A 23,555-nucleotide genomic window follows, 5' to 3' on the forward strand; every position below is an offset into this window, starting at 1 on the left:
GCTTAAAGATGTAAAGCCAAGAGGCGACCCGCGAGATGAGCTCTCACGCCCCGCTGGTGGGAACGTGAGCCAGCACAGTCGGTCTGGAGAGCAGTTTGGCAACGCTGAGTGAAATGAAAGCTGTGCACACCCACAGAGCGGCGACTCTAACCCTAGGTATACACTATACAGAGACTCCTGCACACGTGGGAGTGGGTGCGTGAACATGCCACACACAGCCCCCTGCATGACGGAAAATAAAGCCCTGAGCATCCATTCACAGGACAATGCACAGGAAACCATGATACAGTCATACAAGGGAACACCAAGGAGCAACGAAGTTAAACTGACAGAAGTTACAGACGGCCAAGCAAACAGCACTCACTTTTAATGCAGCAGCGAAGGAGACACATAACAGGCCTGCATGTGTTTCCTAAGGACGTGTGTATTACATGATGTCGTGTTTATGTAAAGAGACCCCTGGAAGAGGAAACGGCAGCCCACTCCAGTATCCTTGCTGGGAAAATCCCATGGACAGAGGAGCCTGGTGGGCTATGGCCCGTGGGATCGCAAAGTGGGATCACGACAGAGAGAGAGCGCACACACACACGCAGAGAGAAAGACACGCAAAGTATCATCGCGGGCTGTGACTTACGCACATATGCTTATGTTGTGAAAGCATAAACCACAACTGGGATGACAAAGCCTGCATTCAGGATCACGGTTCCATAAGGTTCAACTGAACTAGTAACAGCTTCTAGAAAAAGACGGACATGGGGGCTTCCCAGTGGTCGAGGGGCTGAGCCCCAGGCTCCCAGGGCCGGGAGCCGGAGCGCGGTCCCGGTGGGGCAGGAGCGCCAACACGCCGCGTGCCAGAGTGTGTGCGGCTAGGCGGAAGCCCCGCACGCGGCACTGAAGACCCTTCACGCCCCGAGGAGGACAGAGCTCCCTCGCGCCTCAGCTAAGACCTGGCACAGCTGAGCAGGCAAGTAAACAGACAATACACGCAGCAGAAACAGAAAAGCAGGTACGAACCCAGCATCACAAAACAGTGAGATCAGACAGCCCCAGCGGGCAGGCTCACGGGTGTCTGCTCTGCACACACACCAGAAAGACCCGTCTTTTAAAGCTGGCCTCTCTCACAACTACAGAATCGGACAGTTCCTGAAAGCAACCCTCACCGTCCTCACCCTTGTCCCTCCACCCCCGCGATGGGAAATAAAGAAACCAGTACATCAAGGCACGTTCTTCTCAGGCCGCGTGAAAAATCAGCCACAAAGAAACAAAGGCTTAGGCAGGGCAGCTGCTGGAGGGCAAATATCTAGGTTCACACCCGGTTTTGCCACTTGCAAGCCGTGTGAAGTGGCGTGAAGCCCCTGACCCTGGTCTCCTCTCAGCCTGCGGCACACACAGGGTCGCTGGCGGTTTAGCAGAGCACACAGGAAGAGCACCCACCGAACTCATGCCACCCAGCGACCACAGCTGAGTCAGAGCACAGAAGCCTCAGGACCAGCCTCAGGATCAAAGTGGTCCGCTCACAAATCTTTAAAAAGTTTTTAATAAGATGGATATTCATTTATTTACATTTTTAAATTAAGGCATAATTGATTCAGAGTGTACAACACAGTGATTCTAAAATTTTCCAGATTATACTCCACATACACTTATTATTAAATACTGTTAATAGTTTCCTGTGCTGCACAATACGTCCCTGCAGCTTATTTATTTTACACACAGCAGTTTGTACCTCTTAAGCTGATACCCATCTCCTGCCCCTCCCCGTCCCTCTCTCCACTGGGAACCACTGGTTTGTTCTCCGTATCTGTGCTCACAATCTTTTGAATGGCTTACAGGGAACACTGCTGAGAATAGTAGGGTCAAATGTCTTCTTGTAATGTCCACCTGCAACCAAAATGTTTCCAAAGAAATTCCTCCATAGCTCTAGTGCCATGTGGCTTGTATACCGTTTCTTTTGAAAAGAGCAAACACACAGTCAAAATACAGACTAGCACAATTCAAGAGTTATCACACAATTAGAGGAACTAAAGAAAGTGATCTCGCGATTAGAAACCGCTAGAAAGGATGCTACTCCTTATGGCACACAAGTATCAGATGACCGCCCATTATGTTCCCTTCGTCGTTTTTCCTTTCTAGTTTCAGAATGTAAAAAATAACAAATCCATTTTCTGAACAAACTCATCTAGAGAGGCAAATTTCCCTTCTGACCTGTACACGAGTGAACTGATGCAGTCCCATGCTGACTAATGCCTGTTTACAACAACACCTCTCTATAGAGAATTCTGAATGAGACAGGGGTTGTTTGGAAATCCTGCAATGCAGTCCTACAGATCTCTTTTTTAATCTTCAAAATCTTACTTGGTTTTTGTATCTAATAATCATGGCCCATAATACCAAATGTAGAACAAATGGGTTAAGTGGATCTCTTGGTCTGAGAAGAAACAGCCCTCATTATAAAAATGTTTACAGTTGGGCAGGAAAAAAGAACAAATTTGTATCAATAAAATACTTAACTATTAGGTGAAGGGTCTTCATTTTCACATACCTAGTTTTCTTAAGGATGTACACCCATATTGTCAAATTCTTTATTTCAAAGCCAATTCAAAAGAAGCACAGAGAAATTATCCCTCAATTAAAAACAAACAATTTTTTTTAAGCAAAAGCAAGATCTTTATACGGTGCTAAAAACTAGCAAAAACTGAGCAGAGGATGAATTTTGGCACTCCTATTTCCAAACTCAATCAGGTAACTCAGCACTGTGCACGTAAGAATCCAATTCTGTCTTTTCCACTGGTATGTGGAAGTTCAGCCACATGGTACCTAAACACATCTTGTATAGCAAAAAGGTAGAAAGTCACTTGAACCTTAAAATGATCCATTAAAAACTGTAACTTGGGGTCAACTATATTCTTCTACTTCTCTGTATATTCATTCTACTAATTTTTCAGAGTTTGATATTGAAACTCCAACTAAAAATCTTAACTTACAAACTTAAAGAAATAATTGTAATATATAGTTGAACTATATGGAATCTTGTTCTGTATTTTCCAAGCCTCCTATAAATGTACTATCATAGTTTCATAAATTAAAAAAATTTTAAACCCAGTAATTTTGCAGAATCTTTTCACAGATTTTTTTTTTAAAAAAACCATGAATCATTTCAGATTCTAGACTTTTAACTATTCAGCAATATTAGAAAAGATATTTATTAAAGATATTTCTATTTGCAAAAGTCAATTAACATTCTAAGCTCTGTGGGAAAAAGCAGTAATCTTATTATCTTAAACTTTAGTATTATGACGACAGAGGATGAGAAGGTAGGGTGCCATCACTGACTCGATGGACATGAGTGTGAGCAACCTCTGGAAGCTGGTGATGGACAGGGAGGCCTGGCGAGCTGTAGTCCACGGGGTCACAGAGTCGGACATGACTGAGCGACTGAACTGATCATAACATAAACCTGATCATTACTCATAGTTTTTCTCTTCTTTTAAAACTGAAGGTCACTACGATCCAGAAATAGTCACATTATTCACAGAGGATAGAGCGGACTTCCATCCACTGACTGTGCTTCTATTCTAAGTAAATCAATCCAGTCGGTGGGTGCCACTACGGATCGCCAGAAAGAAACACAAAGTTTGCCCTGAAGAGACAGTCACAATTTGACGGGGGAGGGGAGGCAAGCGTCTGACTCCAGTGCAGTAAAGCACATGCAATCAGAGAGAGGCAAAAGGTCAGGAACGCAAGGAAGCAGCGAGTGCCCGGGGACCAGGAGCTTCAGAGAAGAGACGGCGGTGGAGCCTGAGCTGAGCCTAAAGAACAGAGGAACTTCCGGGTTTAGGGGACAATGAAGGCCCCAGATTTCAAATTTCCTCATTCACCCTCAAAAGTAAATAAACAAAAAAGACAAAATAGGGCCTTCCCTCGCGGTCCAGCGGCTAAGACTAGGCCTTCCAGCGCCAAGCGGTGCTGGTTCGATCCTTGGCTGTGGAGCTAGGAGCCCACAGGTCTGGCAGCCAAAACACCAAGACACAAAATGGAAGCAACACTGTAACGAAGTCAACAAAGACTTTAAAAACAGGCCCACAATAGAAAACAGACAAGATACACACCACCATAAAATCAGCAAAGACGCAGGGAAGCCATACATGACCCACACCTGGAGCAGTACCACGAGGCAGAATTCTACAGACTCCCAGCGGCCTGTGGCTGAAAACCAGACCCACCCCACAGAGACTGCAGGTTCAGAGGTGGGGGGGCACTTGAGAGCCACTGAGGAAGGGCAGAGGGTAGACAGAGCAGAATCGCGCCCAGGAAGGCCCAAGGACAAGGCTGGAGTACTGCACACAGTCAGGACTCGGTACTTGAAAGGGCCGGCTCGGAAAGAGGCTTGAGAGCCAGTGGATCCGACCGAAACCAGGCGCGCACAGCTCCTGAGGCAGACCAGCTGGGGAAGGGGCGGTGCCCAGGGAACTGGCAGCCAAGGGCAAGGGCCGAGAGGAGGGAAGGCGAGCGTCCCAGCAGAGAACAGGCCCTCCCCGCCCCAGCACCTCCCAACAAGCGCGGAGGACGGCACTGCGGAATTCTCCAAGAAGGGGTGAACGGACACGCACAAACGCAGAAAGCAGGCCACGGACACAGAAAACTACTGTTAAAAACAAAGTCCGAAACTGCTAATAAAAGCACTGCCACTGACGAACCCGTCCCCCTCCAAAAGGAGAGCCAAAAGCTGAAGAAAACAGCGACACAACACTCCAAACCTAATTAAAACCTTCACACAAGTGCTCGAGAGACGAGCGGAAAAAACAAAGTCCTGAAGCAGAAACACAAGACTAAGGCCAGAGATGAGCAAACAGACAACCAAAAAAGGACCCAAGGCACCAAGAGGCGGCCGACCTCAGAAAAACAGCAAAAAGGAGACCCTTCCCATAAAAGACCATGAGGGGAGCGCCCCCAGACTGAGGTACAGGGGAAGGAGGGCTCACTGCAGAGGGGCGGGCTCCCGGCACCCTGCAGACGGGGGTCTCTCTAAGGGCCGGGCGCGCTCCCGGCACACCGTAGACGGAGGTCTCTCAACCACCTCTGCGCGCTGGCAGGGGGGCCAGCTCCCGGAGGACGAGGCCGGACAAGCCCCCTGAGACGAGCTGACGGCATCTTCAGAGGGGAAAGGCGGTGCATCAAGGGAGAAGAGACCTGCTCTGGCTTCAGATGGACTCAGAACTCCAGCTCCACCACCGACTTGAGCTGAGCTGAGCACTTATCTTTACCATTCAGGGACTGGCTGGGCGGATGGACGGATGAACAGGTAGGTAGACGGATGGCTGGCTAGACACACACCCCCCAACACAACAGCTGCACTTGTCTGACCCTGCTGCGGCTGCTAAGTCGCTTCAGTCGTGTCCGACTCTGTGCAACCCCATAGACGGCAGCCCACCAGGCTCCCCCGTCCCTGGGATTCTCCAGGCAAGAGCACTGGAGGGGGTGTCTGACCCTAAGCACCTCCAGAAAGGAGAGCATCCACAAAGGACGTGTAAACAGGCCACGACATCGGAAGGAGAAGAAACGGACCCAAGAGGCTGAGACTGGGAAGGGGCAGGACAAGGCAAGCCGACCGTCCTGACACGCTCACCACCACGGGGACACGGACACTGACACGCTCACCACCGTAGGGACAGAAACACGCTCACCACCGTGGGGACACGGACACGCTCACCACCACGGGGACACAGACACGCTCACCACCACGGGGACACGGACACGCTCACCACCGTAGGGACAGAAACACACTCACCACCGTGGGGACACGGACACGGACACGCTCACCACCGCGGGAACACGGACACACTCACCGCTGCCAGGCGACTGAGCCCACGGCCAGCTGGAAGAAGAGGCAGCCTTCGAGCTGAGCATGAGTGGGCCCCGAGGGCTGCCCAGCTGCCTCCTGCTCGGCGGGTAGTTGAGAGTAACTGGTAAGGAACCCCAGAAAGAGATCCAAGCGGAAGAGAGAGACTCGGATGGTAGTTCCAGGCGTGATACTTATTTCCCGGAAAGACCGTGCAGAGTGAGAGGAAAGAGGGCTGACGGCAGACTACCAACATCTAAAGGGCAAGCAGAGGAGGCCAAGGGGAGAGGGCGGCGAGGCGGTCAGGGACGGGCGGCCCGGGGAGAGCAAGGCCACACCAAGCCCACACTCGTGCGCCGCCAGCCCTAATGGGGCCGAGGAGGATTAAATGGAGGCTCTTCCCAGATTAGAACAGGGGGACACGAGTAACTGCAGAGAGCACGCTTCTGGGGGGCATCAAAGACTAAACAGGAGATGAAGCCGCAGCAACAGCTGGTATAGACTGCTCTTTCAACCTCTGGTGGGAAAGGGAAAGACAGAAAAAACTAGAGGGCCACAGAGGAATTTTTTTCCCCTGATAAGATGGTTCAGCTATGCGGGAAGAGGAGCCTGAGGACCAGGGAAAGTGGAAAAAATGGGGCAGGTTCTCTGCGGAAATGGAATATCTCAAACAGAGGTGTGAGAGCGCCACATGACTCAGTCACGCTTATTTAACACGCCTGGGTCTGTTCTTGATCCACCAACTGAGAAGCACAGATTTAGCATCTATTTTACTGCAACCAGACCAACGAAGTCGTAAAAGAACTTTTCCTGTAAAGCCTTGCCTTTTCTTACTCAACGCTGCAAAAACATAAGCTTCTGGGACTAATTTAGCTTCAGTCAAAAGGTGACAATTGTATGCAGTGAGAAAAAACTCGTTCTCTGCTATTTCGGTTCTTTTTTTTTCCTTTTTGTCAAGGGGAAATAAATTATTTATACAGCAGTTTACAAGGTGAACTCTAATTCTGGGGGCGTCCAGCGCGTCCAAAACTCTGAAACCTAAACACGCTGAGCCTTCATCTGCAGAGTCGAGCAGTCTGATCCTGGGGACGACGTGAGAGCGGGCGGCTACGCGGAGCAGCCAGCACGCTCGGTTCCTTTTAAGTGCCAGGTGGTAAGCTGTTCTGAAGCTGTTTAGGTTTGCGGTTGGGCCTCCGACCATCTCTCTGGACGACATTCTGCGGGAGGCAGAACCCAGCTATATTTACTGTCTGTGTGCTTTAGAACAGCGCTGCCCACTTTCCTCTTACTGCCCGGGTCACTTGCCCTTAAGACTCACTGCGCGCTCAGTGTCTGAAACAGCAGTGTTTACTTATCCAACTGATCCTGGAATCACATGACGGGGCCCATGTGAAAACTGAGTCAATACGAAAACAAAGGCTTGTAAAGAAGTAACAAGCAGCCTTTCCCCCAATACAGGTACCAAACAAGTTTAACTCAGAAGAAGGGAACTAAATGTAACACTTCAGAAATAAGAAAAAGAGCATTATGCTTACGAAGAATTTTGGCACGACCCAGAAGCCACGTCCAGGGAACGGCCTCCGTGGAGAGCACAGGAGCGCGTCAGCGGCTGCATCCGAAGCCTCTCCGTGTGCCCTTCACAAAGCTCTCCTATAAACGCTCGTCTGAGGCGTGTGAGTTCTGTCTACTGTTTGCATGTTCCTCCATATCTAAGAATTTTTAAAGACCAGAAGAACAATTTTTAAAACAATAAAACTATTTTTCTCTTCTTGAATAAAGAACTGCCCTTCTTCACAACTCATAGAGAAGGGGGGGGGAAAAAGCACGGCCTGGAAACTCCCATATCTTCCTGCCACCAAACCTACAAAAGAATCTGATCCGCTCCCGCTTCTCATCGTAACAGAAGCGATGAGGGCGCCTCCCTGGTGGCTCAGTGGCTAAGACTCTGTGCTCCCAGAGCAGGGGGCACAGGGTCGATCCCTGGTCAGGGAACTAGAGCCCACATATGGAAACCGAAGGCCCCGTGTGCTGCGACTGAGACCCAGCATCGCCAAAAAAGAAAGAAATTGTTATCAAAAAAAAAAAGAGAAGTAACGGGCCTTCTCTTTTCATGCCTTCAGTTATCCCCTCTTTTTGAGTATTTTCAATAGCTCTCTTTCTTTCTCCCTCCCTCTCCCTATAATGGATTCACACTAAACGTATTCTAGCATCACTCCTCTTAAAATAACAAAAAAAAGCTGCCCCTGCCCCAGCGGAACCCCGCATTCCCCTCTGGCTAAGTCTCTCTCTCATCCCCTCTGGAGCCAAGCCTCTCTTCCATTTCTACTTGCAGACTTCCCTGGCGGCACAGCGGATAAGAATCCGCGTGCCAATGCAGGGGACACAGGTGTGCCCCCGGCCCGGGCAGAGCCCACGCGTGGCGGAGAAATGGAGCCTGTGCCTCACGGCTGCTGAGCCCAGCCCGCGCTGCCAAATGCAAGTTAAATCAATGAACAAAGCAGTGTTGTACATGTAGAAAAATAACTTTTCTAAGTATTCACTTCCTTCCACTCCTCAGTCCATTGCAATCTGGCCTCCCCCTCAAACCTCCACTGAAACTGCTCTCGATAAGGTCATCAGTCGGCTCTGACAGGCCCCTCGAAGCACCTTCTCTCCTTGCCTTCCCCAGCACCAGAGCTCTCCGAGGTCTCTGCCACCCCGACCCGCTCCCGGCCGTCCCTCCTCTGCATCCCTTCTTAGCTTCTCCTCTCCTACACACCGTCTAAATTCTAGAGTTGTTCAGGCTCAGCTCTGAGTCCCCTCTCTTCTCTCCACTCTACAAGCTTTCCTGAGACGATCTCATCCACAACTGGGCTTCCAAAGCCATCTACAGGCCAGTGGCGCTGGAACTGTCACCTGCAGCCCAGACACCTTCGCTGAGCTCCAGGCCCACAGCCCACAATGGAAGCACAACAGTTCAGGTGAGCCAGGGGGCCAGACCCCTCAGGCTCCAAAACTAATCTTCCCATTTACTTCCTGGGTAACTCTGAGCAAGTCGACGAGCTCTCTAAGACTCAGTTTCCCATCTGTCAAATGGGAATAATAAAAAAGGTACTGACTTCGTAAGGTTACCGCGTGGACTAAATGAGTTGATAAAAGTACCAGGTCGGCAGCACACAGCAAGCTTTCATTACCCACGACCGCTATCACCACGCGTGTCTACTAGAGTATGTCAGAGGCATCTCAAGCTTTGATCTGTACACATCTGGGTTCTATCCTTTCTGCCCACCCCACGGGCATCACCCCTGGCTCACCTTCTGTGAGCGCTAAGGAAGAATCCCAACGCGGCGTCCCTCCGTCAGGTGGCCTCTGTAGCCTCTGTGCGGCCCCTCCACTGAGCACCTGAGCACGAGGAGACGCCATTCTTGGGAGACAGGGATTTCGCTGCTCATGCACTTAAGGTCCCAAATCAGCTGATCTCACGATGGGAAGATGGTTCAGGCAGGTCTGACCTAATTACACAAAGCCTAGCGATGACAGAAGATCTGGACGTCAGCACGCCAGAGCCGGGGAAGCCCGTCGCCAGCTCCGAGGCCCGAAGGCGGGGGGCCGGGTAAGTGGGTGCAGGAGGCCTCTGCGGCCGAGAGAGGCCCCACTGGCGCCACTGAGGACGCTGCGGCCGCAGACTGCAGACGTCGGGAAAGTTTGCTGGCCACGGCAACGAGCTTCCAAGCACATTTCTTCCCAGAGCCTCCAGACAAGAACTCCGGCTGGCTACCATCTTTTTCTTTTACGATTTCTGATGTGGACCATTTCTGAAGTCTTTACTGAATTCGTTACACTATTGCTTCTGTTCTGTTTTGGTATTTTTGGCAGCAAGGCCTGTGGGATCTCAGCCCCTGAACCAGGGACTGGACCTGTGCCCCCTGCATCACCAGGAAGTCCCATCTGCCTACCATCTTGACGTTAGCCATGGGCCTACCGAACTGTAAGCTAAGGAACAAGTGCTGTTAGAAGCCACTAAGCTTGTGGTGACTTGTCATGCAGCAGCTGAAAATCAATACACCGTCTGAGCAAGCCGCACCTTCAAACATACGTTTGTTCCAGCCTGAAAATCTCGTATCACTACCACACCAAGTCCCGCTGTTATATTCTGCTAAATATATCTCAAATACTTTCACAATTCCTAATTTCTAATCATTACCCAATCCCAACTTGTATTTACACCTAACTTCCGCAAAAGCCTCCGAACCGGTCTCCCCTCAGACACTCTTTCCTACCATGTTCCTCACGTGAGGAAGCCATTTTTTTAACAGTGCAAAACTAATCTCTGAAAAACCCTTTAGCAGCTTCACCCTGCACTCAGGGTGACGCCTGAACAACCCACAGCGCCCACGCACCAGCTCGGCCGCCTTCTCAGGGCGCCCCTGCAGCCCTCCCGCTCGGGCGCAAGCTCGGCCCGCAAAGGCCTTCCGCCCGGTACCCGGGCTGCAGGCGCTCCCTGCGCCAGGACCATCTGCCGCCGCCTCTGGCAGGAGCGCCTCGCTGCCCGCCCGCCGCGCGGCGCCCCGCGGCAGCAGGGCGGGCCGCACACGCCCCCCTCCTCCGGAGGCCAGCCACCCTCACACTCTCTCACAGCGTCTGCACGACCTCACGGCTTATTACAACTGCAATCCTAGGGTCAACTGTACGGTTACAAGGGAAGGTCTTTCTCTTAGATGTGTTCGACAAGGGGAGGAGCCGTGTCTAATTTGTTCCCTGCAAAAATCCAGCACCTGTTACGGTGCCAGACACACAAGAATCAACAAGTCCTTAATGGATGAATAAAACTGTGCTGTTTTGCCCAATTTATACACAAAGAAATTACATCAGGGCTACGTGTCTGATTTGTGTGTACCTGTTAGATCTGTCCTACTCTAGCCAATTACGATGTCTCCTTACAAACAAAGGACACTGGTATAAAGGAAAAACAGGGGCACACTCACGTGGAAAGGGCAAACGCAAATCTACTGCTGAGATTCAGGGTTCACACCCTTTCACTGCAACACCGTTCATTTAGGCACGAATTACAACATTTCCTTATTACATGTTTCAAATAGTTTTTTTCTGTAGGAAAAACATGTCATTCCAATCCAGTATTGATGTGGTTAGAGGACAGACTGCTTTAGTGGCCTGAATTTTCCCATTACTGAGGGGATATTCCACTAACATAGAAAAGAGAGCCCTGTGTACAACCTCCATCATTTTGCCAATAAGATTTGTTTTTTAAAGTATGCCTCAATTTTACTGATTTCTCACTACATACTTTTTAAAAACTCTAAAATGCCATTAATTAATCAGAGACCTACTTTTTCCTTCTTAGGAGAAAGATAAAAATAGCACGAACACCGCCACAAAGATTTAAGAAACAAGATACTGGATAGAAAGTCACACGTCTTTCCACGTTGTCCGCATTACTCATGCTTTGTATATGAATGCATCCATTTAATGAAACACTTACCTAACTCCTGCTCTGGTCTAGAAAAGACTTAGGACAGTCATTGAAATTAACTAAAGTGTAAGGAAGGAAGGAAGATTGAGGGCAGAAGATGACGCCAGGAAGAGGCCGCAAGATGCACGCTAGGCCAGAGCTGTATGTGATGCGGCCCTGAGACGTGGGGCTTCCTAGCCACCAACTTGATAAGAGGCCTGCCCCGGGGGGTCCACTTCACAGCACTCCTATGCAAACCAGAACCGCTGGCCACAGCCGCTCAGCCAGGCTGGGTACTAGGATCAGAAAGGAAGGTCTTCTTGGGGATCCCCTGGAGGGGACACCATCCTATTTCTTCTAAGAAGCAGACCCTCGTTACCAGTTTCTACGGAATGGCTGGCTGTTTGAATGACTGACTGCCTCCCACTGGTACCCTACGCAGTTGCCCAAGCCTGGGGCACAGTCATCTCCTGGCTCGCTCAGTCTTAAGCAAGATGTGTTGGTTTCCTATTGCTGCTGTGAAAGATTACATAAACTTCATGGTTTATGAACAACATAAATGTGGCTTATTACAGTTCTAGAGCTCAGAAGTCTCAAGCTGGTTCCACAGAGCAGCCAAGCGACAGAGCGCTGCCCTCCTCTTGGGCAGGCCAGGGGCCTGGCGGGCCTCCGCCGTGCGCGCCGCGGCTCCGGGGCTCGGGGCCCCTCCAGCAGGGGCGTCGCCCCAGCTCCGCGGCCACTGCCGCACCTCCTTCTCGCCGCCCGTTTCCACTCTCCTAACGCCTCCTCTGGGGTCCACCTACTTCCCCTGCAAGGACCTCTGCTTACACTGCGCCGGTGCCATAACTCCCCACCCTTAAGTACGCAAGGTCTGCCGTGTGAGGAGACCTATTTACAGGTTAGGGGGAGGAGGTGTATTAACTCAGTCTACCACACAAGACCCCATCAATTTACTTGTCTGCAGATACTGGCGATTTACACATTGCAGGGATGGTGTCAGAAAAATAACATTGTAAGACCAAATTTACATAGGTACAGCAAAGCCACAAGTGGAAAACTCAAAAGTTTTTTCTTTAACTTCAAGAGTTAGTCACAGAATTATTTTAAATACTAAGTTCACCTATCTTCCAAAGAATTTGATACATAAAAATATTATTCACACAGTTTTTTGTCAGGAACACACTAATTACATAAAAAGAGACACGCCCACACCAAACCCTGAGTGTGAAATTTACAAGTCGCAGTTCCGAGCCCTGGGCTAAAATCTGGGAACTCTACCTGCCTAATTCCGGCTGCCACAGGGCAGGACGCCTACTGAGTATTAAAAAAAAAAAAGTGAGCGCGCCAGCTCACTCACAACTCTGGGCAGGATAAAGTCCAGAGAACGTCTGTGACTTCTGGGAGAACAGCTACAGCTGAACCCGGAGGGGCGCTGCGGCAGACAAACACAGCGAGGGCAGGCTTCTCCTTCAGACTCAATCACCTTCCCTGGAACAAGAGCACGGCAGGGGCGCTCCCACCCCTGAGGCGCACCGAGGCCTGGAAATCGTTCCAGGAGCTCCAAGGAGAAAGCTGCGCCAACCCCTCCCTCCCACTGCAGCTTGGGGTTGACATCTCTCAAAAGCGTGTTTAATTGTGACGCTTCAGTCAACACATGATGTTACTATGCCAGATGTCCCCCGGAGGAATTTTCACCAAGCATCAGCTTCTTTTTCAGGGGAGGAATTCAATCCTGCCCACCAGATCACTTGTGTCTCCAGGAATCTGAGGTTTCAGGATTCTTTTCTGCTTTGCAGTATAGAGATTAATGGTAGGTCTTATACAACAGCTGACTTGCCACCTAAGAAGGTTTTCCCTGACTATGGGCCGCAAATACAAAATACACTGGAATCCCCCCAGACTTAAGGGCTGAGATTCCACTTCCTTTGCCCAAATAGATCATTTTCTTAATCTCTAAAACTTGTGCTAGAAACTTAAGAACAGATTTTCTTTTAAGGTCTAAGCTCCAGGGAATCAGGTACTATCAATATCCTATTTATGCTTTTGACCTTCCCAATGAATCCCTATAAAGCTAAAGATAGAGCACAAGTTATACCTGCCCGTCTTAAGGTGAGGGAGCTAAAAAACAAAGTGGGGGAAGCACTGTAAAAAACGTATGGACACACAGACACAGTGCATGCCCACACACGCGTGATACAGAAAGGAGCGCCGCACTGTTCTCACAGGTAACCAAGACTGTCAGCCAAAGTATCTTGTTGTAGATAAGCATTATGTTCCTAAAAAGCTAAGTATAAATTAAATCATTATAAATGGGATCATATTTAAAGAGCATCAGAGAATTATTTTTCAATGGGATTCAATCATGGGTCCTCTGGCAAAACAGAATTATCTTTTAAAGTAAATCACCACTCCTGACTTTTGTCTACACCAAGGTTTCCATAGAAATTCCACAGAGCACCTTTACTCGACCTCTCTTCGCCTTTACTCAGAGGCGCTAAGTAAGAATGGCAGCAACCAAATGGCTGGAGCCTTTAACGGGCAGCAGAAATCGATCACACACATTCTGGGGGAGCCAGAGGGACACTGTCCACTCTCTCTCTCTCTCTCACACACACACAGACAAATGCCTCTTGTGAATATAGACACAAAAACTCTCTACAAAACACTAGCACACTGAATCCAGTGTGGTACATAAAAAGAATTATACACATTGCCCAAGTGGGATTTATCCCAGGAATACAAGGTTGGCTTAACACCCCAAAATTAATATAATACACCTCATCAACAAAACAAAATAGAAACACGATTATCTCCATAAATGCAAAAAAAGATGCCTTTTCATGATTAAAAATACCCAAACACACAACACTGTAAAGCAACTACACTCCAATAAAAATTCATTTAAAAAAAAATTTGTTTTAAAGCTACCTTGGGAAAGAGGAAACACACACCCAAACCAGGAAAAGAAGAAAATTTCCTCAATCTGACAAAAAGCATCTATGAAAATCCCACAGCTAACTTCACACTTAACAGTGAAAGACCAAAGCTAATATTCTAGTTTAGCAGGGCTGCAGGATACAAGACTAATAAAAGTAAGTTGTATATGTTTTCAGTGAACAATCCAAAACTTAAACTAAGGAAATAATTTTTAAAGTAGCACCAAAAAAAAATAAAGTATGTGGGAATAAATTTAACGAAAGTGTAAATATACATTCTGAAAACAAAATGTTGTTAAAAAAAACAATGAAAGAAGATGTAAATGAATGGAAAAACATTTCATGTTCATGGATCACAAGATTTAATATACTAAGGTGGCTGCTGCTGCAGCTAAGTAGTGTCAGTCGTGTCCGACTCTGTGCGACCCCATAGACGGCAGCCCACCAGGCTCCACCGTCCCTGGGATTCTCCAGGCAAGAACACTGGAGTGGGTTGCCATTTCCTTCTCCAACGCTTGAAAGTGAAAAGTGAAAGTGAAGTCACTCAGTCATGTCCGACTCTTAGCGACCCCATGGACCACAGCCCACCAGGCTCCTCCATCCATGGGATTCTCCAGGCAAGAGCACTGGAGTGGGGTGCCATTGCCTTCTCTGGCTAAAGTAGCAATACTCCCAAAATTGATCTACAGGTTCCAGGCAATCCCTACCAGAATTACTGTTGGCTTCCTTATGGAAACTCACAAGCTAGTTCTAAAATTCATATGGAAACTCAAGGGACCCAAAATAGCCGAAATAATTCTGAAAAAGAACAAGGTTGGAAAACTGACCATTTTCAATTTCAAAACTTACAAAACAGTCATAGTCGTCAAGACAGCGTGGTGATGGCTTAAGAACAGATACAAACAATCGTCTGATCTGAATAGAGAGTCCAAAAAGAAATCCATACATTGCCAGTTGATTAATTTTTGACAAGGGCGCCGAGAAAATAAAATGGGAAAGAAGAGCCTTCCAACAAATAGATCAGAACTCTAACCGTAATAGCTAAAATCATAAAGACCCTTTGTAACCTTAAATTAGTCAGAGAGTTTTTAGATACAACACCAAAAGCACAAGAAACAAAGTAAAAAAGTTGATTTCACCAAAATTAAGAGACTGTACTTCTTCTAAGGTTATCACAAAAAAAAAGATAATTTTCTCCTATAAACTGGGAGAAAATATTTCAAACTATACTAATAAGGGATCTATGTCTACAAGACATAGAGAATTCATATCTCAATAATAAATTAACCAATTTAAAAATGGGCAAAGGATCTGGACAGACATCTCTCCAAACATATACAGAGCACTCATGAGCACATGAAACAATGCCTAATGTCGTTAGTCATTAGGAAACACAAATCAAAACTACAGGGAGACACCGCTTCATACTCACGAGACTGGCTATAAGCAAAAAGAAAAGCAAGTGACGGCAAGGACGTGGAGAAACTGGAACCTGTGCACCCTGCTGGCGGGCTAAACAGCAGTGCTGCTGCTGAGCCGCTTCAGTCGTGTCCGACTCTGCGTGACCCCACAGGTGCAGCCCCCCGGCACCCCCGTCCCTGGGACTCTCCAGGCAAGAACACCTGTGCACCCTGCTGGCGGGACTAGACAGCAGTGCTGCCACGCTGAAAACTTGAAAGGTTGACACAGACTCACCACGTGATCCACTAAGTGTACTCTTAACATCTACCCAAGAGAAAAGAACACTCGGGTCCACACAAAACTCTGCACACAAATGCACACAGCAGCAGCATTCACAATGGCCAAAAGGTCGGAACAACCCAAATGTCGACTGATGAATGGACAAACATACAGGGTATATCCATACAATGGAACATTATCTGTCAATTTAAAAAACGAAGTGCTGACACACACTAGAAACTGATGGATCTGGAAAACATCACGTTTAGTGAAAGAAACCAGCCATGAAAGATCACACACCGGGCTTCCCTGGCGACCCGGTGGCGAAGACTCTGCCTGCCAGCGCAGAGGACACAGCTCGATCCCTGGTCCAGGAAGGTCCTGTAGCCACAAGGCAACAAGCCCATCTGCCACAACCCCTGAGCTTATCCTTTAGAGCCTGGGAGCCGCAGCCTCTGAGCCCTCGTTCCCAGAGCCGGAGCTCCACGACCAGAAGCCATGCTCTCTGCGACTAGAGGAGGGAGGCCAGCAGCTGCCGAGACCCGCACAGGCAGATGTGAGCAAGCACACATTCAGAATGAAAAAGATCACAGTTTACGAAGTTCCGGAATGTAACATGTCCCTAGGCAAATACACAGACAGAAAGCAGACTTAGCAGATGCCCAGGACTGAGGAGTGCCCGGTGAGAATGTGGAGTGACCGAAAAAAGGGTAAGAAGTTTCTTTCTAGAGTGATGGAAAGTTCTAAAATTAGATTGTGGTGACGGTTGTATAACTATAAATATACTTGAAATGGCTGAATTGTACACTAAAAACAAGTAGACTTCATAGTATGTAAATTGTATCTCAAAAAAAGCTGTTCAACGACAGCAGGGAAGCACGGCAGCGTCCACACCCCTTCCCTGCGATCACCTGTCCCGGGGAGCCGGCTGTCACGCCAGCAGGACACGCAGGCAGCCACGCGGAGAGGGCCACGGACTGAGGCCCTGAAGCGTCCTGCCCACAACATGCGAGTGAGCTGTCTTGAAAGGGCATCTCCTGACCCAGACAAGTCTTCAGGTGGACGCGGTCCTGGCCAAAACCTTGACTACAACCCCGAGAGAGACCCTGAGTCAACACCACCAGGCTAAGCAGCTCCCGAATTCCTGAGCCACAGGAACCACGGTGCTTTAAGCCACTAAGTTTGGGGGTCATTTATTGCACAGCAAGAGATAACTAACACCCCTTTCCTGACCCTCTCCTCAGCGTGAGGCTCTCTCTCCTAATGGCGGACTCTACGGAGATGTGTACCCACCAGTCCGTCCTCTGGTAGGAGTTTAGTCTCACCCCGTCCATGTGTTCCCCGGGGTAGCTCTCATGCTAGCAGAACAGGACGCCACTCCCTGCCTGAGCTGAACAAAGCCAGGCTACTGAAGTCCTTCCCCAAGATCTGCATGCCTGAACCTGATCCAGTACCTAGAGCTGTAAGACCTAAAGCTTAGAGTCCATCAACAGCTGAGCTCCTGCCCACGTGGAAAAAGGCGAGCAGCAGTGAAGGGGGCCGTTACAGAGACAAGCGAAGACTCAGGATGGAGACAACAGAGACGCACCAGTCCCTGCCTCCAGCGATGTCTGACGCAACCCTGTCATTTCAGGGGGAGACCACACGTGTCCTGTAACCCCAGAATACAACGTGGAACTCAGTACATAAGCGGTAACGAAATGCGGAACAAATGAGATAACCCAATATCCTTCCAATAATGAACCCTGTTTTGCTGCTGCTGCCCGACAGTTAGATTTGATTATTTGAAACCTAAACGCCCTAAGCTTCGTCTTTGCTGTCTGTATGCTCTGTGCGCCCATCTCTCACAGTGTGACAATATGCGCTAACTACTGGTTTACCTGCCTCCTCCCCGACCAGCAGAGGCCAAGATACCTTCTCATTTTTGTGTGTCATTAGTACCATTTAGCCTAGAAAACAGAGTGTCAGGAAATGTGCATTTAACTGATCTAATCAATCCCTTTCTCTTCATTTTTAGCTTCCATGGTTGCTGGCATCCATTAACCAACCACCTAACATCTACAAGATATTGGGACTACAATAAACAGATTTTGTCCTGGATTTTCATGCATTCAGTGAATTCACCCAACATTTGAGTACTTACTATATGCCAGGGGCTGAAAATGGATAAAGGACATGGTAGCACCTTACAGTCCAGCACAGACAAGTTAACTATTACAGCTCTGTGTGTTAAATGCTGTTGAAGAGACACACGGACTGCCAAGCAGTGGGGATCGCGGGGGTTTACACTCGGCTTCAGAAGGCGAGACATACACGGAAAGAGATGACAGCTGAGCAGCACAGCACAGGGCGGGCGCCGAATGAGGACCCTGAACTCGAGCAACCCGCACGCTCCAAGAAAAGACGCTGTTATTGGGTGATCTTCGGACGTACACAAACCAACAGCTCCTGAGGGCCTATTATGTGCCAAGCAAACTGCTTAGCACTTCTCCAACAGAGTCTCCTTCAGTCTTCTATTCTGCAGGTGAGATGAGTGAGTCCGAAAGAGTGAAGCGACCTCCCCAAGTCTACACGGCTAGTAACCGGCAGAGCTCGGCTTCAGAACAAAGTCCAGAATCTGCCTGCGGTGCAGGAGTCGCAAGAGACTTGAGCTTGATCCCTGGATCACAAAGACCCCCTGGAGGAGGAAATGGCAACCCGCTCTCAGTATTCTCGCCTGGACAATCCCATGGACAGAGGAGCCTGGCGGGCTGCAGTCCACAGTCCCAGAGGGCCAGCCTCACTTCCACACCCAGGCCCGCTGCGCTGCTCGGCCCACACCACTGGGACCCCTTCCGTCCCTTCCCACGTCACGTGTGTGGCCTTTCTGTTCATCCTACAGCAGACAGCGCAGTGTCGAGCGCGGCCGAGGAGTCACCGGCTGCCGACCTGAGAGGACTACATGCTTGTCCACATCTTGAGAAGCCAGGGACCACGTCAGATCGAGTTACTGCAGCGCCTCTTACAGCCCCGTGTGCTGACAGGAGCCCGGCTGCCTGAGGATGACTGAACCTCTCAAGCTGTATTTTAAGTGTTTTTGACCACTGTATCTGGTCAGTTGTTTCAATGTTCAGCAATAAATCAAAGTGATTGTTCTGTTCCTTTGACAGTTAACAGTACTAATGAATTCAGTACAATTTCACCAGCCATCAGAAAAACCTCTAAAAATGCAAGCTTGAAGCTGATGATTCAGAGTTAGTAGAGGAGGGAAAATAAAGCAGTACTCATTGTTTTCTACAAAACTAGCATTGTTTGCAAAACCCAGAAACTGAGCAGTTGGTTGACTACTAATCAAGCAGCTTGCTCCTTGGCCAGTCAGCAAAAAGCTGCTTATCGCTCCGTGGTCACACGGCCATGAGGACACAGGGCCGCAAGCAGCTTCTGCTGCACAGCATGAGGCTACATATATGAATCAGTGAATCGTTACGTAAGAAAAGAAAAAGAAATTCAAAATCTCCACACCAGAAAGCGCCTGACACTGAGCCTGGCACAAATCAGATGTTAATAGAAAAGAATAAAGTAAAAAACTTATGGAATAAAGTATTGAATAGCCCTGTGAAAACATCAGTTGTCTATTAAACCGAGACAGGAAAACCAAACAAGCCCACACAAGTTACATTAGGAACTCCAAAAAATTATGGAGTAACTGGCTCAAGATACATAACAAACTCATATTGACCAAAAAAAAAAAAAAAAGTTTTAAGCCAATGTTAATGTTGAAATAAGTAAGCATGCAATTGACATCCCTCTTAAGTCACCACACTGGCGCTCAATGGAATGCTAACCAGCAATAACAAAAACTAAAAGAACAAGCGACAGATATAACTTTGCAATCTGTTCAAAACTATACCAAGGTGTGCTAGGCACACACCTGAAACCTGCTACGTAAGCTCTGTCCCCACACAATAAAAGAATATCCCAAGATGCCAAAGAAGCTGAATCGAAATTCTTAACCCTCACAGAAATATTTAATAGTAAATAATGAGCAACTCGTTAAAATGTATTATCTGTTCAGAAATGAAAAAGGATCTCTAACAGGGGACTGGACTCCACAAATATAAACCCAATCTACACCGATTAGTCGGAAGAAGCGTTTCCCATAAGGAACAACCCAGACCCACGAGGACTAAAGTAACAAGTATAAAGCCTGAGTCGACTGGAGAGACCCCAAAATCAGCGCGTGAGCGCCGTAAGGGGGCTAATCAGCCGGGTTTACCCGGAGCTTTGAATTTACTGAGCCTCCTCAGAAGACCTTTGACAGAGATTCCAGGCCACGTCCGGTACTTCACTGTGCCGCCTCGTAAAGCCCTCAGCGCCTGCAGCGCTGCGGCTGGACTGCACGCGGCCGGGGCACAGCCGCCCCTTCCCCGGGCCCAGGAGCCCGCTCCTCAGGGGCCCCTCCAGGGAGGCGAGAGCGGGGGAGCCGCGCTCCGAGCGAAGCGTCGCTCCCCCCGCAGCGAGGAAGGCGCGCCTCCCAGACGCGCGAGGGGCAGGTGCGTCCCCGGGCGGGACGGGGCGCGAGCACCCCTGGGCCAGTCAGCGCCGCGGGCCCAGGCCGGCGCGCCGCGCGCTCCCCGGGGGCTCCGGGCGCGCCGCCGGGGCCCCCCGCGCCCCCCGCCCGCCGGGCGCCCCGCCCCGCCCCGCGCAGCCCCGCGCCGGGCCCGGCCGGCAGGGGGCGGGCCGCTCACCCGTCCGCAGCTCGTGCTTGACGACGCGGAGCTGCTCTCCGCCGGCGTCCCCGCCGCTGCCGCCCTTCTCCTCCATCTTCCCCTCGCCCGAGCGCGCGGGCTGCTCCGGGACGCCCGGCGCCTCAGCTCCCGCCGCGGCCCCCGGAGCCGGGGCGCGGCCGCTCGGCAGCCCGGACGCCGGGGCGAGCCGCTTTCCCGCTCCCGCCGCCTCCCCTCGGCGGGCGCCGCTAGTCCCGCGCAGCCACTCCGCCCCGCTCCCCGCCTCCCCCGGAGCCGCCCCGCCCACAGCCAGCAGGGTCGGCGGCCTTGCGAGTCGCCGTCGCCGATTGGGCGCGGGGCGCGCGCCGCCGCCAGCGCCGGGCCCCGTTGGGCAGCGCTGTCTGACGCGAGGCGAGCCGCCCCGCCCCGCGGCTCGAACTGTTGTTGCTCGCGGGCGGCAGGCGAGGGAGGAGCGCGTGCGATCCGATTGGTGAGGCCGGCTTTTGCTCCGCCCACCCGCGCTGCTGCGCACGCGCAGTCGGAGCCTTCCCGTCCCCGACATTCCCAGGACGGCCACGCCCCTTATCCCCCAGCTCCGATGTTAGTAAACAGTCTCGTAGTCCGGAGGCGCTCGGGGCCTGTGATTGGCTGTTGCTGAAAGAGGCGGGGAGGGCTGATTGGACAGTTTGGTCCGTCAATCACCATGGACAGAGGAGGAGCCTGGAAGAAAGCTCCTCTCACGCACGTGTTTGCAGGTGTTCGAACCTCAAGGCCTCAAGCGTTCCAAGGTTTGCGCCTGCTGGGCCTCGGTGTGTCTCTAAAAGATGTTGCTCGTCCTAGTAAGTTCTGAACAAAGTAAAGTGGAGTTCGTGCTTGAGAACAGGTAGTTCTTAGACATTTCAAAAATTCACAATCCCAGCTCTCCTTGAGGACTTTTGCAGTGGATAAACATTTTCATTTTGTACTGGTTCAAACGGTAAAGAATCTGTCTGCTATGCAGGAGACCTGGGTTCATTCCCTGGGTCAGGAGGATCCCCCGGGAGAAGAGCATGGCAACCCACTCCAGTATCCCTGCATGGGAATGCCACGGACAGAGGAGTCTGGCGGGCCACAGCCGTGGGGTTGCACAGAGTCCCCAACACGATTGAGCAACTAATACTTTTTCTTTTCAGGCACCAAAAGACTACGTAAATTAATAAGATAGAATACAAATCCTGTCCCTTAGCAGCTTTCAGTAGAACATGAGAAACAATCTTTGTGTATACACAGGAAACTTTAAAGCAGGATTTGAAATAAAACATTTATACAACCCTAGAGAATTGCACAGATGCCAATAATTGTTCTCAGTGAAGGAACTGAGGAAGGGTTTTAGGGCACTGAGGCACTTGAGATAACCGACTCAAAGGATGAAACAGAAGCACCAGCTGCAGATATCTCATACAGAGATAGTAACTGTGAGCTCGGCTTGGAAGTAGAGAAGACAAGGGTGAGTTATGATTGCTAATGCTGGGTGGAGATATGATGTTAGGAACATAGTTGAAAAGATAAGCCTTGGCACAATAAGGGAGAATCTTGACTACAATACTAGGCAGTGCACATTTTGTTTAGGACAGGATGAGGAGCCCCAAAGAGTACCTGTGGTGTCAGAGCTCTTCTCTTGGACGTTAGCTTCGGTCGTAGTGAGAAGACAGCCTGAGGGAGGAGGAAAAACGTGGCACAGCAAGAATACTGCAGCAAGGTTAGCGCTTACCAGGATTTCCGGCCGTGGGCCTGAGAATGGGAAAAGGAGGGAATTAAAGATGGACACCTAGATAGGGTTCACATAAAAGTGGACGTTTAAACCAAGCAGGATTGGATTAGGGGGAGATCAGCAAACTTTTTCTATAAAGAGCCAGATAGTAGGTAGTTACGTTAGGCTTTGCTGGCGCAGTCTCTTTCACAGCTGTTCATCTCTGCTCTTTCAGTGTGAAAGCAGCATAAACAAGCACACTAGTGGATGTGACTGTGTTCCAATAAAACTTTATGGACACTAATTAAATCTAACATAATTTTCACATGATTATATAATCTTTTAATTCTTTTCAAACATCCAAAAATATAAAAATAATTCTTGGCTCTTGGGCCATTAAAAAAAAAACATAGGAAATCAGATTTGCCTGCAGGCCATAGTTTGCAGACTCCTGGCTTAAAGTGCCACCGAAAGAAGCCAAGACGCCACAGGAGCTCGTTTGGGTTGCTCCCTCAGCTCCTGGGCTCACCTGCATGGAACACTCCTCCCACTAAACCGCGACTGTCTACTTACTCGTCTTTCTCTTCCACAAGTAGTATGCTCTTTGGAGCCAGGAAATGACTGTGTGCAACTGTTCATTTGTTCACTCAGCAACTTTTATGCCGATTACAAACCAAGTTCTGTGATGGAGGCTAGAGACACAAGCGGAGCCAGGCAGGTGCAGTCTCTGCTCTTATGGAGCAGAGAGTCTCAGAATGGAAAGGAGCACAGAATGCCCACGTAGAGGGGTGTGAACTTCCCGACTCAGTCATGCTATAAAGGGAAACTGTGACGTGCCACAATAGGGTACACTGGGGCACCTATTTAAGTCAGAGGAGCTTGGAGCTTGGAGGCCTCTATAAGGAAGTGTCTTTTAAACTGATTCTTTAAAGATGAGTAGATTTTAACCAGGATGCGGCAGAGCCTGGCCTGATGCTCACCAATCTCATTTCCTCTTCCTGGACACACAGGAAAAATGTATTTTTCCCTTTGCAGCCGGGCTGGGGTCATGTGCCTATGATCCTGCCAGTGGGGTGTGGGCAGGCGTGATGTGCCATTCCAGGCCTGGCCCCGTCTATAGTCATCCATGCTCTGTTCTCTTTACACAGCAACTGAATTGTGGGCATTCCACAGTTTAGACCAGCCCTGAACCCGAGTCTCCATGTGAAGAAGAGCC

The 23,555-nt window shown here is 49.7% G+C and overlaps 1 protein-coding gene across 9 annotated transcripts in view; it reads right to left on the minus strand.

Annotated features, from left to right (window-relative positions):
• Positions 1–21,072, minus strand: part of RPS6KA5 (ribosomal protein S6 kinase A5) — a 189,873-nt gene extending 168,801 nt beyond the window's left edge. For 3 of the 9 annotated variants that reach the window (XM_069597275.1, XM_069597272.1, XM_069597269.1), the window contains exon 1: positions 20,632–20,900. Coding sequence is in view for 2 of the 9 variants with exons in the window: in XM_069597268.1 (XP_069453369.1) it covers positions 20,632–20,707 (76 nt within the window). In the remaining 7 variants the exon portion in view is untranslated. Of the gene's footprint in view, positions 1–20,195; positions 20,560–20,631 lie in introns of those variants that run through there. The other 6 variants (XM_069597268.1, XM_069597267.1, XM_069597276.1 and 3 more) reach the window with 5 other exon arrangements.
• Positions 21,073–23,555: the final 2,483 nt, after the last annotated feature.

The sequence above is a fragment of the Ovis canadensis genome, chromosome 7, assembly GCF_042477335.2.
Source record: "Ovis canadensis isolate MfBH-ARS-UI-01 breed Bighorn chromosome 7, ARS-UI_OviCan_v2, whole genome shotgun sequence".
Taxonomy (NCBI): domain Eukaryota; kingdom Metazoa; phylum Chordata; class Mammalia; order Artiodactyla; family Bovidae; genus Ovis; species Ovis canadensis.